The sequence below is a fragment of the Mesitornis unicolor genome, unplaced genomic scaffold, assembly GCF_000695765.1.
Source record: "Mesitornis unicolor isolate BGI_N332 unplaced genomic scaffold, ASM69576v1 scaffold21323, whole genome shotgun sequence".
In the NCBI taxonomy this organism is placed as follows: Eukaryota; Metazoa; Chordata; class Aves; order Mesitornithiformes; family Mesitornithidae; genus Mesitornis; species Mesitornis unicolor.
The window spans coordinates 40,291-58,755 of NW_010175676.1; the positions used below are offsets into that span (position 1 = coordinate 40,291).

At 40.0% G+C, this 18,465-nt stretch overlaps 1 protein-coding gene across 1 annotated transcript in view; it reads right to left on the reverse strand.

Moving 5' to 3' along the window:
• Positions 1-18,465, reverse strand: part of LOC104538329 (glycogen synthase kinase-3 beta) — a gene marked incomplete at its 5' end in the record, with an annotated part of 90,491 nt that overhangs the window by 35,859 nt on the left and 36,167 nt on the right. The window contains 4 exons of the mRNA XM_010181490.1: positions 865-962; positions 9,642-9,748; positions 11,612-11,742; positions 14,877-14,987. Coding sequence (XP_010179792.1) covers positions 865-962; positions 9,642-9,748; positions 11,612-11,742; positions 14,877-14,987 — 447 coding nt within the window. The remainder of the gene's footprint in view (positions 1-864; positions 963-9,641; positions 9,749-11,611; positions 11,743-14,876; positions 14,988-18,465) is intronic.

Below are 18,465 nucleotides of genomic sequence, written 5' to 3' on the forward strand. Positions count from 1 at the left end.
AAATCAACAAAGCCGAATAGTGTGTGCACACATCTTATCCTCTGTAGTACTCCTGCTTAAGTGCACAGTATAGATTCCAAGGAGAAATATACTGCTCTCTCTCGAAATCTTGCTTCCTTCATTGCAGAAGCTGAAGGAGGCGGAGGAGACTGGGGCGCTGGGAAGTCAGACACTAATCTTTTAAGCTATGAATTATTCTTCCATGCCTCTAATTTGAGAATCACAGAATATTCACAGCTTCCCAAATGAAATCAATCAAGCTGTGTTTGAACATAAGTGATATATAAATGTTATGTTTTCTGAAACATTAGGTCTTTTTCGCTTGGAAAACAAGACTCTTCAGGTGGAAGGTGTCTTTGCCCTACGTTTCCTGATCCTCCATCTGTCAACAGGAGTGATCCTTTTCACCTTTCACCTCAAAGAGTTGGAAGGAAGGAAGGAAGAGAAGAAGGCTACATGTGAAGAATCTGGCACAAGAAATAGAACTACACTGTTTTCAAAGCCAAGTACTAATTGCATGCAATAAAAGAAAAAGAGCCAGATTCTTAAAGGATGAAAATCACATATTAATAAATATTGGCTCAGTATGTAAGCACTATTTCCAAGCACACTGAAGTGCAGTCCTTTAAGAGGGAAAAGGACTATATAATTAAAAGATATATCATTATGCATGACTGCAAGAGGGGCAAAAAAAGATCATCAAGTTCTCAAAAAAGCATGAGAAGTGGTTTTCAAACGCGGTTTAAATGTAACACCCTGTACGATGGTGACAGAATACGTATGTTGACAAGGTTATAACAATGCATGTTTCCACGCTGATTCGCAAGGAATAATGCAGTTAAAAAAACACCTAAAATTCCATACCTTGATTATTTCCACCAACTGATCCACACCACTGTCACCTGGAAAGATTGGTTGTCCTAGTAACAGTTCAGCCAATACACAGCCTGCTGACCACACATCTGTAAAGGAGAAAGAAGCAGAGGACAGGGAGAGTTATCAGTAAAAGGTACATATTAGGTCATTGATAAAAAACCCAGCAGTTTTAAGCCACTTACTTTATTCTTTGAATGCAAAATACTGTATGTAACACAGCTACACATAAAAACCATTCCTGTTCTAAGTGTTAATGTAGAAAACACATACACCTGGCATACAGCAATGGTGGGCAATGGTCTTAGAACCATGAGACAACAAAACCTGGAAGATGATGTTAAATGCTCTAATATATTGGCATTAAGACTTATACATGTAGTGAAAAGACCTTAGAACATTTGCCATCTGAAAATTAAGAATTTCCCCAAACCCTATGTTGTTTTTAAATCATGCTGATCACAAACTATGCATAGGTATCATCTGCCACAATAGCTGATGTTTTTAGTGTTTCTGAATGTTGAATGGATTCCATTTTTCATCCATATATACACACATACATACACACATACATACACCAGCAGATGAACCAGTACTGCAAGTGTTACTCGTATCCTGCAGTACAGGATGATTAAGGGATCTGGGAGGCAGCTTCTCTAACTCAATTACACGAAGATCTCATCTTTATCCCAATTCCATTTGCAAACTTGGCTGGACAACACAACTGCAAGTCACAGATCAGGTCAATAACGTCCACAGAAGAAGCCATCAACTAATTTTCGTTCATACACCAAAAGCTGTGAGTTGCCATTAGCAGCTACTCCTCTACATGAAGAAAATGTTCATAATCTGCTACCGGTCTATCTACTTACATATAAAGAAGACAATTCAATACTACAACAGCAACTCCAGAATGTATCTGTGTACTACAGAATACAGCACTCTATTTCTGAAACAGTTAATTTGAAGGAAAAAAAATCTAATGAAGCAAATGCAGTAAACACTGCATAGCAGACGTTCGTGAGAATCTGCTGTAACTACACACCTAATACTGAAGTTTAAGCTGCTCAACACACTAAAAGTATGGCACCTAGATGCAGAGATAACTTTCTCAAAAAAAAAAAAAAATAAACTGTACGGTTTTTTAGAAAGTCATTGTTTGTTCAATGTATAGCTGAAACCTAACACTAAAACCTAACCTCAAATGAGCAATCAGTAGCGGAATATTTGTAAAGTCTTCAATACTGTAATGCCCCAAAAGGGTCAAGAACAAAACCAGTCCCCATCCATCAATCTTTGAACTCTCGCCTACTTTTATGACCAAACCTTCCCTCACAAAACATTAGTAGCACACCACAACTCAAACCCAGAGAATTTACCTCTGGAGGCCTGTTCCAACCTGAGATAACCCACGCTACAACAGAGATCCTTATTCCCCTCGGGGATTTAAACCGTGCCATTGGAAGCAGGATAGCACAACACTGTCAGTTCTGGCTAAAGGTCTGTGCGAGGAAGAAGTCTGACAGTTCTCTACGGTCTATCATCACTTTGTCACAGCCACTAGAACCTGATGCAAAAAATAATTAAAAAGCCCTTTCAGGAATTCAAGACTGCTAACTAAATAATCTGCAATTCAGAACAGACTTTTCCTTCCCCCCATTTCAAAATGAGAGATGGGCTATGAAAAAATACTACCCTCTTTTCTCAAAAGAGATATGGTTCAGTCGTACCAGACGGTAGACAAAAAGCACTGCTTGTTACTGCAGCTTTCAAAATCATTCACCTCTGAGTCAAATGGATGCATTTGACTCAGTACAAGCATCACATCAGGGTTTATCCTAAAAAGCGACTACTTACAATACAAACAGCAACCAGAAATAACCTGAAGTTTGAGTCTTCAATTTCAATGAGCAAACAAATCCAATTACACTTTCTGATCTTTTAGTCACATTTAATAAAAGCTGATATAGCCACCAAGGTGCTAAGATCTCTTCTGAGCAACAAATGAGGAAGGCATCACATAAAGGACATTTAATTGCATCCGACTGCTAAATAATGTTCCTTCTGATAGCTCCTGCTGCTGGACCAAGACGTACAACAAAGAGATGATGCAAAGAATCACTTTTTGTATCATCTCATGCATACTGGGTTTATAGGAAATTACACAGTAGTTCAACAGATTGCACAGATTTCTTCAGATGTTTTGAAGAAAGGTTAAATGTACTGAGCAGGATTGAGTACTGTAAACTTAAAAGTCTATTTAAAGGCATCTTAAAGTGTTTTGAAAAAGCCGAGTCCTTTACACTGAGTATACAAAACAAGTGGTACCCCAAAGCTATAATCATTATTTACAACTTCAATCCTTGTTTTGCAGTGAGAATGAAAAAATATATGGGGAGTAAAAGTATTTGACAGAACACATACAACCCCAAAGCCAACACGAGAACAAGGAAGCATTTGCAACATTTCCTTTTAAAATTCTGAAACTATATCAGCATGGGTTGTTTTTTTTTTTTATATTAGACTGTGGCTTTTAAAAACTGTTTTAAATAACCTCCTGGTCTGGCTGCTCCGTGAAGTTGGCTTTGTGTTGTTTTATCCTTTCCCAGTCTCCCTAAATGCCTTGGCACTCCATCAGCCAATTTCAGACAGGTCTGCAAGGCAGAAGTCTCCAATACATGGCAGAGGTTTGGGGAGAGCACGCACTGGTGTTGCTGCTGAGCAGAGTAGGGCTCAGTCCCTGTGGGATGCACCAGGCTTGCTCCCAGCCCAAACTGCAGACTCAAACACATGTAAGGATGTGCAAGGTCTCAGGGTCCTTGCTGAAAGGAAGAAGGCCAAACAGAAACAGCAGAGGGTACGTGAGAAAGCTGAGGGCATCGCAGGGGGAGAGAGGAGAAAAATAAAGGATGCAAGTCATGAGGAAATAGCTGGGGAAGACTGAGGAATACTTGCTGTATTCGCGATGTGTTTAAACCATCAAACACACAACAAATCCATTGGAAACCTATGTAGTTGTTCCTCATGCAGTGAAGTCTTCCAAATCAGGTGATTTAATGCCTTGTTAAAAGTCTATTTGATTTTCCTTGATTTTACTTGCTAACACTAAACACACATCAAAATAAGCTACAGGCATTCCAAAATCCCCAAATTTTTTCAGGAGTCTAATTTCACCAACTTCCAAGTTAGGACTTGGGCAACGCTCCCTGGGCAAGGAAGTGAACAAACCCTTGAAGCATCCTCGAAGAAAGCCAGAGAGCAGAGGCCAATGACTTCAGCAGCCTCAAGCAGGGACGGCAACAAAGCACAGTTTACAGAGGTGTTTATGCAGCTCTGGTGAGCTATGTGCAAGAAGGAAGAAACTGGGAAATTTCAGCTCTGCTGAAACTCAATGGAATTCATGCCATTGACTTTAATAGGACTAAAATTTGGCTCCAGGATGGTTTGCATTTTTTCTTCTTTGAATCTGGCATTTTAAAATTTACCTTCCAAATTTGACTGGTAACATTTTTCTCAAGCCTCAGGTAAATGTTGTACTAAATTCTGTATTTGAAGACATGTTACTTAAGAGAGGTGATAAGGTCACAGTCACAGCTAACTATTACGGGTTAATAATCTTTCAGAGCAAGTTTACAGTGTAACTACCCACTCCCATGAGAGGAGCAGCATTTTCTGAACTATTTCTTTTAGTACGTGCAATTTAATTAAGGTGAAACATGACTATCATTCATCTTCTTTAAACTAGTAAATAAAAAAGATAAGAGAGAATCTTAACAGAAAACAAGAATCAGGTCCACAAATCATCCTTATGCCAAACTAGTTGGGACAATGTGAAATTTTAGAATACACTGAAAGCTATTAATTTTATGCAGAAAAAAAGCAAGCAAGGCTGCTTTCTTCATACCTTCAGTGAATTGTAGTCTAAACAATACAGACAGTAAACGCAACTGCCAGCCAAAAGCAACCTTCAAATAAGCTTATTTCAGATAGCTTTCACACATTATAATAGTAGCTAATGCCGTAACTTCTGTAGACTGAAGAATGCTTAGACAAATACCATTATCACATGAACTAGCTGCACTAATTTAAGCACACAAAACCTCATACAGCCTCTTATATTACTAAACTTTTCTTAAATTAAGTTTCTATTACTTTATTGATGTTCACAGTTGTTAGATGAACACTAACTTGTCTAATATCATCATCTGCACAGTTCCCTTGCTTTTGAGTGCCATTCCAGCATTAGAGAAGGTAAGAAAAGGAAATGTATCTTTAGTTCAGGAAGAGCATCTGGCAGGATGACCTGCAAAAGACACTCTTTAGCTTTAATTCTACAAGTGGGCAATGGCCATTTCCAGTTGTCTGTGTCCCTTTAGTACAAATCAAGAACTAATCCTGTATTTTACATAGGGCACGTTTACCTTTCCATGGTGTGTCCTGCCCCATTCTCCCCCCTGCATCTATTAATCTCTGCCCCACTATCCCTTGATCTTGATGGACTTCATTCATCTTGGAAGTGACTCAAAGTTGCTGCTCTGGTAACAAACTAGCAGGGAAGAAACCAGGAGTCAGAAAATTAGCCCTAGGAAGTCGTAAAATCAGCAGCTTCCAGTTGCCAAATACCAGAGCACAAAGCACTTTTCATTGCTGGTTGTTTGGAACACTTTTCGGGATGTCAGAAAAAGAGCAAAATTTTGCATTATGAGCATGCATGCAAGTTTTGCACGTCAAGCCACCACAGATACCCAAATTACGGAGACAGAATAAAATACTTGGAAAGTCATGCTTGTTCCAGTACTTGGAACAAAAGCTAAACACAGATATCTCTCTTTTCCTGCAATGAAGAGATGAAACCACAATGACAGGTCACAGCATAGTTTAATAAATTAATGCCTGTACTTATTTCCAGCGTTGGAAGTTGCCACCTGAGATACAGGGCCAAATACTTTTCACTGTTTGGGACACACCTTGTGATGGTTCTTCCCCAGGAAACCCTGAGACAGTCTGACTACACACCCCTCCAGAGGAGCTTCTGCTCCAGGCTGTTGAGGTGAAATACTCTGTCTCTGTCTTAACACTTGCTAGGAAAGTGAATGAATAACTTCACGATACTTATTTTTGGACATCCCAAGAGAACCCAGCAATACAGCCATGCAGATCAATCTTTCCCTGCCAATGGCTATAAATGTTCCCTCTGGAACGCTCTCAATTCCTGCCAGCGCATTGATGGAGAAAACGCACCTGAGCCCAGCAGACCCTTGTCATCCAGAAGCACTGCCACGCTGTGGTGAGCCCTCCACTGCCCCATCACCTAACCTAGTAAAAAAGCCCAGCGTTCTGGGGGTGAAACTTAATTGCACAGCTGCTTCCTATACAACACCTACATTTGTCCCAAGACATTGCAGGGGAGCGTGGGCAGCCACATTCTGCCATCCTGCATTTTTTCATCAGGCAGCAGCCCCTGTATGACCAGCACAGCCAGCAGCACACTGGCAGCGTACTCCAGGATGGCCTAACACACACAGACCTGCAAGGAAGAAGCTTCAGCCAAAATGCTGTTAAGGGATTGCTGAAGGGTTGGTTTGCAAAACATCAAGCCTCCCACAAGTCAGGTGCAGGAACAAAACTACCTGCTGTCCCCAGCAAGCCTTTGGGGCTTGCACACACTTGCAGAATTCAGAGTCAGAGGCGCAAAAAAGGTTCAAACTCACAAGCTGTAAAGGCATCCAAGTGACATGATAGCTTGCGCCTGACCACTGAAAAATCCCTTAAGGTTGTAACGTGGGCAGATGACAGAGCTATTACGGGCCTGATTTGTAGCTATTTGGCAACACAGATTATCTTAAAACTTGGACAGGTCATTTCCCAGGTCATTATTGTAATAACAGTCCCAGGTCTGCTGGATGACACGCACAGGCCTTAACTGCAGTAAATGTGTTTTGATGCTGCTCTTACTATCATATATATTTGTATATAGCGCTAATGCAGTATTTTACAAAAGTGCAACAAACAGCGCCCCTTGCTGTGAGTTATTTTTAAGGAAACCTTCCGAGTTAGAATTTAAGCCATGCACTTTGATCAAAGTAATCAAAATCCTAGAAGTTAAAAGCCAACTGTTGTGACATCCAGGATGAAAAGACACATCCTGGAACCAACTTGACGTTCTGCTACACTGAAGAACAAGTCATTACCTGCTACTTGCAAGGACAAATTCAGGTGTTAAAAGACAACCTAGACAAAGCCAGACAGCCTAATGCAACCCCTGGTTACAGTGCTAAGCAGGATGACTACTGAAGTGGTCATGATGCAGGCTGGCTGCACTGGCAGTCTTGAGCCAGCACACTGCCGCTGCCTAGGTTTAAAAAGCACCTCTTGCTCAGAAATACTTCCAATAATTACTATTTAGCAGCATGTTAGAATCATAAGCCCTGCAGTAACATTAGCAAACAACAAAAACCTTAGCTGGATGCCTTGCAGATATTGTACCAAAAAGTTCTACTTAGAACACTTTTTGGCTTCATATTCTACACTGATTTTATTTTTTCATGCAGTTTTAAGATAGCGTATTTAAAGCAGAAGAGTGGAGATTCCTGCCCTACATTCAAGCTCAGGTTTTTTTACCACACACTCAAGTGGATTCTTATGTAGAATAGCAGGAAAAGGCTTGTGTGCTAACAATTCAGAAGAAAACAAGAGCTGAAAAAACCGCAAGGGTGTTCACATTAAGAACAGAAGGTTTAAACTGCAATATTACAATACCAAAGCATTTCAGTTCCCTGTACTTTGAGCTATGGATAAAGTACTGATAATTAAATGTTTCTTCCTCTCCCTCTCTTTTAAGCAACCTATCTGTGCTTGTTGGCTGGTGTACAAATGATGCTGGTTGAGTTTGGATGAGGAATCCTAGGAGGAACAGGGAAAAGTTCTCACTAAGTGCTGCTGCTGCCTATCCAGCAAGAACAGAGGAACAGCCTGGTACTCACCACCACTGGCAACAGCAGCGTCACAAGACTAAAACCCTAAAATGCCTAACATCTTGCAGAACACTGGGAAACCACAAATTCCGTTTGGAAAGGCCTTTTATTACTTTCCAGCTCCCAAATGCAAAGACTTCATTAAGAATGAAGTGCAGGGAGGAAAGGGTAAGAAGCAAGGAGTACTTGCTGAACAGCCGTGCTGTGCACATTTAATTTAGATTGATTTGTTTCAGGAGAGGCTTGGGAGGACATGGGCTTTTTAGGGACACGAGGAAGTCTGAATCGCAAAACGACTGAAATTCATTATCTTTTTGGTAAGTGGAAAGCAGACTCCTCACTTTAGAATGGTATTTTTGTTAGAACTATTCTAGAGACCAGCAGGTAACAAAAATGGAAAGAGTAACTTTAAAAAGGGTCTGTAAAAAAAAAAAAGCAAGATTAACGTCATTATACAGTTGGAGCAAGAGACATTTCACAGACTTATCTACAAAGCACTGTCTTCAGGTGACACCTCAAATATCTGTTTTATGCAGTTATCCTCTGAAACAAGGTGTCTCAGTGCACTCTGATAATGCAGCTCAGCCAATCTATCAGCTCTCAGCTGGCAAAAAGATGTCAACCAGGACCAGGTGCCTTCCTTCCATCACGAGCTCCCACCACTTTGCTTTTACCTCGCCTCTGCTGCTTATCGGACTACACAGTAACGCTGATTCAACTCACCAACGTAGCAGGAAGTTCACCTACCCGAAATTCTTGTGTCAGTTGAAGCTGAGTCAGCGAATTAAACAGTAAACCATGAGAGGAAGGGTATCCAGGGGCAAGAAAGAGTGGGGCTGGGGCTGTCACTTCTGGCAGCGGCCAACCATTTAGTAGGTTTTGCCTTTTTATCTTTACTGTGCCATTCCTTTCTCCAGACTTCTTATGGTTCTGCCTCTTTTTTCTACTAGGGAGATATGCAAGGGCTGCTACAATACCTACTGAAGAATAACTAACAAAACAAATGAGTGAGAGCATGTAAAAGTCCTCAAGAACACTTCTTTTTCTTTTTTTTCAAAGAACTGCAGAGTTGAAACCAGCCAGCCACTGAGTTTAACACTAGTTAGAATATACTAACTTTAAGCACATTTAAACTTGCTATAAACATATTCTGCCAAGACTTGATTGTGATCTCCAAACACTTTTGAACATATTAAAACCTTGCCTAAGTGACTCAAGTCCATAAGCAAGGTAAAAGCTTAGCACAATACTGGGGAGCCTGAGAGCCAAATCTCATCTCTTTAGCACTTGAACTCATAAGGAGCCCATGAATTATCTTGACTTAAAAACTGAAGAAGTTACTCACAACCAGGCAACACCGCTGTTCATTTTTATGATTTTTTCATTTTGCTGTACATTTTTAGGGTTCCACTGTAAGAAAACGCAGCTGTTCCCTCTCCTCTGCCAAAATCTCCAGCTTATCTAACATTACCATGACACAGCTACATGCCAGATATTAGAAAGAAGTCTCCTCTGTGTTCAAAACTAATGACTAAAGGACAGCAAAAGTTAACAGAGTAAGTCAAATCAGAAAGTGTACAAGACATTAAATCTGTCAAGAGAGTTTAAAACCAATCATTAGGCCACATTTTTCCTCCCACTAAAAGCTGTGTATTTTGTTAAGTAGTACCTCACCATCTACAATAAAATTCTGCCTCTGGGAACTATATCCGAGATCTCAGAAAACCTTTATGCTTCACTACAGAATAAAAACTCATGCAATTTGTATAGATGTCAGCAAATACCCATACATACCTATACTGGAGGTATAATCGGTGGCTCCAAAGATCAACTCTGGTGCCCTGTAGTACCGAGAGCAGATGTATGAGACATTAGGTTCTCCACGAACCAGCTGTTTTGCACTGAAAAGGAAACAAAATTATAATCTTTCAGTAATGAATAGTTTTATAATACTGCAGTGCAGACCAATGGTAAGTTTTGGCACTCTTAGGTTACTAAATGCTAAAATACCATATTGTTCTAAGCTGATGTAAGCCATAGACTCAATGATTTACCACAAAAACAGTCCAATCCATCAAGCTTATACTGGAAATAGCAAAGGAAATTCTGACTGCAATCTAGGCGATAAACAGGGTAAAGATTTTTGGCCGGCAGTTGTTTTTTGCTAGGTACAAAGGTTTGTTTGCACAGAATACAGTTCAGTCAAACGCAGTTGAACTTTTTAAGTTTCAAAAGCTCTGGATACTCACCAGAACTGAGAGGTGCTTTGTTTGGTTGTGGGTTTGTTTGGTTTGGGTTGGTTTTTTTTTGTTTTTTTGGTTGTTGTTTTTTTTTTTAATTTTCATCAGAATATTCTGACTCTTTGGTATTTAAGGGAGTATGGAATGAGGCAAATGGGGTATGAGGCGATACAGAAAAAAATGTTTGCCATTGCAGTAACATGTTAATGGCCCACGGTTAATATGAAGGCTTCATTTATACTGCAAGAGATTGACCATGAAGGATCTAAGCTACAGCACTGCCCCAGCCAGTACCTTAGGAAGAATCTAAGAAAATAAAGCAACACAAGAGCACATTATTTTTGGAACATGAGTCTATGAACATATTATACTTCTTTCTTAATTAACACCAAGTGTTAGATGGAAAGGAGCTGGAAGACAAAACTGCCCTTTCAGAAAGACAACGTTCAGCTAAGTAGCACCAAATCCAGCACAGTGGCAAGCCGGTCAAATCCAATGTCTGCCTTCCAGAGACTCTTCTAAGCCTTCAGGGAAGGACTCCCACCATCCATTTAGCCTGTTTCAAAAAGTCTCGGTTTCCTGTTTTCTATATAGAAACTACAATTAACAAATTCCCACTGTTAACACAGAGAAGTACCACCTCTTTATGCACTGTTAATTTTGAGTTTCAGCGCGGTTCCTATTTCACTCTAACACTGGTGAGGTAGAGCTGAGGAGGAGATTCCTGAGCCACCAGGCATGACGATGCACTGCTTGAATAACCCCCATCTGACATTCCCACTCACTACAGGCAAGCGAATTTAGCAACAGCAGCTTCCCTGACCTCTCGCACATATGCCCTAACTATTTTAGTCTGCAAAGTTACAGCACAGCCTAAAGACTGAACTTTCCCAGAGAGAAATCTGTCTCCCGTCTCAGTGTGGATTCCCAGATTTTCTGTATCCGTCCTAAAGACGTGGGCTGGACTCTGAAGGTGACTGACCTGAACCGATACTGGAAATAAATGCATCATGGGAAACCAGGATGTCAGTCCACTATCTAGGAGCTTCAATTTTAAGTGTTGCTTCTGAACTTGAGCCTCTACAGTATTTGAAATATTAAGTGAATTGGTGTACATACAAGCAGACTAATAAAGTGTAACATTAGCGGGTTTTTTTTGTAGGTTACTATGCCACTGCACTTGTCCTCTCTTCCCTAAACACATTTCATCCTAATACTTGGTTGTAATTTTCCATGGCGAGGCATATCCCTTATGTGACAATGCATTTATTTATTTTTCCAATACTTGCATAAATAACAGGCTTGAACTTTAATTCCCTCCCTTCTGACAGCCCTTTCCAGCTTTTTTTCCTCCCCCATATTATGAACTAATTTTAAGAGGAAAACAGAAGATCAATAATTTCTCTTTCAAAAGTACAAATTAAGACCTTCTGAGGAATGCAGAGGATTTCTTTGAAAAAGCTGACCCAGGTTCACTTTGAAGAAAGCTCTTTTTGCCAGGTTTCAGGGCACGGATGCACTTACCTTCCGAAGTCGCAGAGTTTTAGAACAGCTGTATCAGGGTCCAGCAAGAGGTTCTGTGGTTTTATATCCCGGTGGCAGATCCCAAAGGAATGGATATAGGCTAAACTCCGGAACAGCTGATACATGTACAACTGGAACACATAACATGGCATAAAGCATGCTTTCCCAGTCGAAACAGAGTAAACAATAGATTCAGCCTAAACTTTTATTAGAAGAAAACCAAAGTCACTCAAAAAAGACCCTACTGAATGCATATTAGTGCTATGAAGATGGGCAAGGTATTTGCATACTTTCCCCACCTGTCCTTTGCCATATACCCACACATGCAATTCAAATTTGTTCATTTGTCCTTTCAAAAATGAGCACAATGTAAAAAAAAAAAAGGTGCCAACTTTCCAACATTTATAGATAATAGTAGTCATAAAAAACATACACAAAATAAAGGTGTTTCAGTTTGCTTCATAAATCAGCCTTTTCATAGAAATTAAATACTTCAGGTTATTAAAAACAAATCCTAAAAAAAGCCACCCTCAAAATCCTCAAATAAAACCCTTTAGTTGCTGAAGCTGTTAATAACATATTAAATGTTGCCCAAGGACTATGGTAGCGTCTCAGCCTATCACTTGAGTAATCGCCCGGTTTCTCTTGGTGATGGGACAGACTGATTTTCATTTCAAATCTCTGGGCAAAAAGAAGAGGCAGATAAAAACAACTGTTCAGAACAGTTTTAAGCAAGGCATAGCAAACAAGTATGCTGAGGGAGAGTCTTCTCTGCCCCCTTCCCAAGGCTGGCTAACTCCTTCACATGGGGGAATACACCAAGGGTACGTGTTACGAAGCCAAGAGGTTCACAGAGCAAGATTATAGGGCAAGGGGAGGATGTCCAGCTGCCACAGCCACACATTTTAGCTATGAAGAATAAAGAGCCAACAATGAGGGCTGCATAGGACACACGGTCATCCAGGCATGGCAAGCCCCATTTCAAGGCTGACAACAGGCTGCCAGGTTATTTGTTACCTCTGTGGTGTCCCCTACAAGGTTCCATTTAAAAATGAAGCCACAGGCAGGACACTGAAGACACACCTCCACACGTGTCTTTTCTAAGCCCATTCTCCACAGTTCACCTTCAATGGTCTGTAAAACTGGCTGCAATTGCCAGATATTGCTATTGGGTTGTATTTGCTTCACTTTCACCACTATCTTTGTCTTTACCCTTTCTCTCTCTTGTATTTTTTTTTTGTTGTTTGTTTGGGTGGGAAGATAGCAACGGGAGAATTGCTTGAATTTTGGCTCTAGGTCTTTAGTTTTCATATTAGTTTCTAGAAACCACAACTCTTCACATAGAAAAGAAAACAAACGCTTTCTGAATTGCCTGCTCTAGACACATTAAGTATGCACTGTGTAAGTGTACTGCAAAACAATCCAAAAGATTGCTCTAACTTGAGGAGTCAAGTCAACACATACAGGATTTAGAAAGTATGCCTTTCATCTCTACACAGCAAACCCCATATTTCCAAGAATTTCTTACAGCACATTGGAAGTTACAAATAAAAGTTAAAGGAAAGATTTCTAGAAAAGCTTCCTTGCAGTTTTTTAACACTTTCTTTGTTACCCAGGGAAGAGCAGCTCTCTGCCTGCCTAGGCATCAGTCAGAAATTAACACATAGGTATGATCTGACCTTTGTGTAGGATATCTGCAAAAGCTTTAATAACATAAAGGTAATACGATCTTTATAAATACAGGATTGTGATAAAGGCTTGCCTTGCTAGAAAAGATAAGAACAGACTTCCAGGCTACCTGAAATGGGAAGTCCAAATATCCAGCAAGATAAAAGAGTTGAAGCAGAATTTTCTCTCAAAAGCTAAGTAAGTACAAGTTTTTCCCAAGTGTCCACAATTAGGGCACAAGTACTGCCAAAAGCTATGTAAACAATTTAACAAAAGCGAAGCTAACAAGTTTTGGGAAGCGTATAACCTGAAGACACACTGTTCCATCAAGAGACCAAAGAGAGTGGCCTTGCAGTAGAAATTCTTATTGCCAGTGGATAAGAGCCTGTGCTTTCTTAAAAACAGGCACCAGTGCTGGCTCTTGTGGAAATAAGCCATTTATAACTCATGCATACACAGTTATGGCACAACACTTTGTTGTTAGAATAACTGCTATTTCTAACTTTCATCTTTGAAACTTTGATCTTCTTCCCATCAAATTAAAGTTTTCTTCTTAAGCCCACCCTCATGTCAAAGCATTACACTTTTAAAGAGGATTCTGAAAAAAATCAGTATGAATTTGGAACATTGGTTGCTAATTTCCATTCAATGTTACCTGGATGCCATGCTAACAAGTTAATGCCATGTGAAAACACGATCATTTACTAGCATGTGGATTGCGGTCAGAATATGTGAAATGGAGCTACAAGACCCAGACAAGTCCCATGTTTGGAAAAAAAAATAAATTCTTCATTTTAATGGGTTCGTAAAAGATGACAAAAGATGCAGACAACTTAAGTGAAGTTTTGAGGCTACAATGTGCACACAAATATCTTACCCCATGTAGCTCTTTAAGACAAGAGCCACTGATTTCCAAGTACAGGGAAGGGGACAAAAATTTGCCTTTAATGCCCACAACAGAAGCATATGAACCCTTTCTCATATGTAGAAAAGAGTCTTCCTGACATCCTCTTTCAGCTACTGGCCTTTGTACTATTGTGTCTTCATCATCTCAGGAAGCTGAAGCTGCTAATCTGGCTATGTCAGTCTCTATCTAAGCTGCTGAAAAACCAAAACACTCTCCTCTACACTTGGTCTTCCCCACCCATTCCAAGACTTTTGTAAAGTGAGAAATCAGGAGTGCTTGCTTTCACAGAATCACAGAATGTTAGGAGTTGGAAGGGACCTCTGAAGACATCCAGTCCGACCCCCCTGCCAGAGCAGGAACACCTAGAGCAGGTCACACAGGAACATGTTCCAGGTGGGTTTTGAATGTCTCCAGAGAAGGAGACTCCACAACCTCTCTGGGCAGCCTGGTCCAGTGCTCTGTCATCCTCACAGTAAAGAAGATTTTCCTCAAGGGCTTTAACCCTCTAACCTCTATTCTTCCTTCACCATAACAAACAATGATTTTAATCTTTCCTTCTTTTATTTTCTTGTCTCAAGATGTATGCACTCCTAAAAATTTCAGAAAACTAGTTATGTCAGAAAAGAGGCATCCACAGAGTCTATTCCTGCAATATCCTTCTTCATTTAATCATATCTATCAGTTACCTACCTTGACATAAATCATAGGGAGTGTCTGTTTGGCCCGACTATAATGTCTGGCAACTCTGTATACTGTTTCAGGAACATAGTCCAGCACCAAGTTGAGGTACACCTCATCTTTCTGAAAGAGAATAGAGAAGAAAAAAAATTCAGCAATAAATTTGAAGGACAAAGTACATTTAAAGCATTCAGAGAAGCCAACAGGATGAGAATAATGCGGACATTTTAAGTACATGTCTTTAGTTGGAGCATGAGTTGCCGCCAAACGTTTTCTTCTAGGCTTTGCACTTGTGCACTACTACTTAAGTCAAACTTATGTTTAAGGTCATGTTAATTAATATGGCCTCCAACATAGGGCATTTTCTGATTATAAATGCTGACAAGGATATAATTGTTCTGCCCATTCAATACTTTCATTAGGAGATATTTCAAGGTGACACTGCACCATTATTTAAAGCATTATTAACCTATTAGTCTCTTCCCCACCAAAACCCAAGTAGTGCAAACTTGGAATTCCCAAATTCACATCCCACAATTACACATAAAAAAGTTTTAAAGCCCTGCGTCTTTTAAAAATATTACTTTGATCTTATTGGATTTTTAACTATAAAGGGATGAATATTATATATTAACCGTTCATATACAGTAAACCAGCATTAAAATTTGTAACCATTCTGTTCATACTCATTCTGATGCCCTAGTTACCTCCAAACTTAAACATATTAACTTATTCAAGGCAAAAGAGAACAAGGAAAAAACACCCAAAGACTCAAGTACTGCTTTTAATATCTAGGATCGGGTTGGAGGTCTGTGTGAACATAACACAGAGAAACAGCAAACATAGCTTTGTAAGAAGGTACTTTGTTACAGAATACATTAGCAAAGGAAAAAACAAACAAAAAAGAAAGGGCAAAGTATTATAATCATATCGTGGCGAGCTGTGGAGCTGTGAATTTTCAGCAGTAAAACAGGTCTTAAAAAGATTTCTGATATTTTAATGCAGTCTTCTGTGCAAATCCTGTCAAAGACTGTGAATACATTTAATGCTGGGGGGTAAGGTATAACTGACTATATCAACCTGAAAAATGACTTTTGAAAGGTAGGTGAATTAACCAGAAGTAACTTCTCCCACACTTGCTGTATGAACAGTCAGATCTTTCTATAGAGAAAGATGATACATAGAGACTATGTGGATGGAAACAGAACTGGCTGCATATCTTAATACCTGAAAACAAACCTCATTTAGCTGAAGCAATTTAATAATATCCCTGTGACTTAACATGTCATTTAGAGCATGGAACGTTGCATGTTACCCTCACAGTGCTGTTTTCCTTATCTGTCTCTACCTTGCCTCAGCAAAGAGCAGCAGTGTCCAATGCATAAAGAAACAGTACATGGTAACACACAAAAATACACACCCTGAATACACAATATGCAAAGAACTGCTGAGTTTTTGTCCTGTTAAAGGGTTCAAGATATCTGCTCACCATTACTTGACTATAAATGCTATTTTAATAACTCCTACTAATACCTCCTAGTAGGCCAAGTCACCTTGCATGGCTCTGCCTACATCACTCTTCCCTACAAAAAGAGGTTCTTTTTAAAATACCGTTGCTTAAATAGCAGTGGTAATAACACTGCCACTAATCAAATGCCAATGGCCCACTAAGTTGTATCTGCTGTCATGGCAATTCTGCAACACAGACACCTCCGAAACGGTGCCTACACTGGTGCCTGTCCCAGTGGCATCCTGGATAACAGCCCGAAGGAATCTTGGAGAGCAGGCTGAAGAAAAAACTGTTTGAAACGGATGAGAATGGACAACTCCCAGCACTGCATGGGAAATACCAGACTGCTCTGGAACCACGTGGATGTGAAAACGTATGCACGAAAATGATGTACTTGTATTTTAGTACTTTTCCTTCTTCAACAAGGGAAGCTCTTCCTTCCCTGACTCTCACTTCAAGCCAATAAAAGTTGACCACCACCTCTTCGTAGGTTAGAGTTCCAAGGTATTAATTATAAAATACAGAAAATAAATGTCCTGAAAAATCAAAGTGAACTTATGCCTGGTAAGGCAACCTGTACACCAAGAGAAAAAACAGTCTCATTAATACGAATTTGCTTTGATTCAGTGTATATACAACTTGATGAAAATGTTTAATGTTTGCCTCCTCTTGGAGAGTGGGAAAGTCTTAACTGGTAACAAGTCACTGTGCAAAGCACTCTGTTACTGAGGTTGGTCACTTTCATTCAGAAGATTCATGTTCCACGTATCAAAAAGATTTACATGAGAGATTAGAGAGATAGGAAAAGAAATGAGTAGAAATGGAATTACAGTGATTTCATTATCCTCTCATTGTACAAGTAAAAGGAGACATGTAAATCATTAATGCATATGACCATGAAACCTTGTCTACGCTACTTCACAACAGTGAGTTTTGAGAACAACAAAACTTTAGTTCACCTTTGTTTTACTTTTCTCTCCTCCATTTTTACTGCTACTTTATGTTCTGTTGGAAATGGGACTAATCCAATGGCACAGCATGACACAAGCACAGAAAGATCAAGGCATTTGAATCGTAGAGTGGGAGTTTTTGCACCAATCCTTATGAGTTTTTAATGCTACTTACTTGGATAAACTACATGGGTTTTGCATGGTATTAATCCTGAGAAAATGTGTATCGCACGGTATCGCCTAGAAGCTGCGAAGGCACAGGAACACCTTTAACCCCAACCAAGAAGTTCTGATGTATCATTTCATATACCCAGAACTTTAATATGCAACTACAAAGGCAAGGCTTATGGTGTTGGCTATACAGGTAGCAGCACACTCCACTCCTACCACAAGCAACTGACACTTCCGAAGTGCTCTAAATGACTACTTTCACGAATTAAAGATGATTCAAGCGTTCTGACCTACCTCCTCCTGCTGTAACCTGGCACAAAGCTGATAAACGCTCAGAATATGGTTTCCAAGAGCCCTCAGCCTTCTGCATGAGCATGAACTGGATGAAAATAACATCCAAGTCACCTGGATTTCCCTGAAAAAGATTCAGTACAAGCTAGAAAGCAGTCGTGGCCTGACAAGCTCCGAGGATGATGTAACCTGGTTTGCCTACCTCACACATTCCTCCCAAACACATATTTTTCCAGTGACCCAGATGTATTGCAGTAGGAAACAGGGTTAGCTCAAGGAGCTTGCCAAATGAGGGCAACTGCTTGAGGATCAAGCGGGAGGATCAAGGCTTATCTTTCCATTACAGGAAGCCTTTTGCAAACCTCACCACGTATTCTACACGTGACTTGCTGTTTCCACATCGCTGTTTCCAAATCGCTGGGCTGGGAACCAACCAAGGTAACCTAACTGTCAGCAGCACCTCTGAAACACCTCTACGGAGAACAGAAAGGTCCAGAGGAGACTGCATCATATAAATGACAGAAAGGAAACACAAGATGTCATTTAATAACTCACTCCTCCTTACAGACATTGAGACTGAATAGATTATTAGCTTCCCTCAGCAGGTCAAACGTTTCCATGCATCCATGTTCTCCTGTGCTTGCTGCTAAGGTTATCACCACATACTCTTTAAAATGGA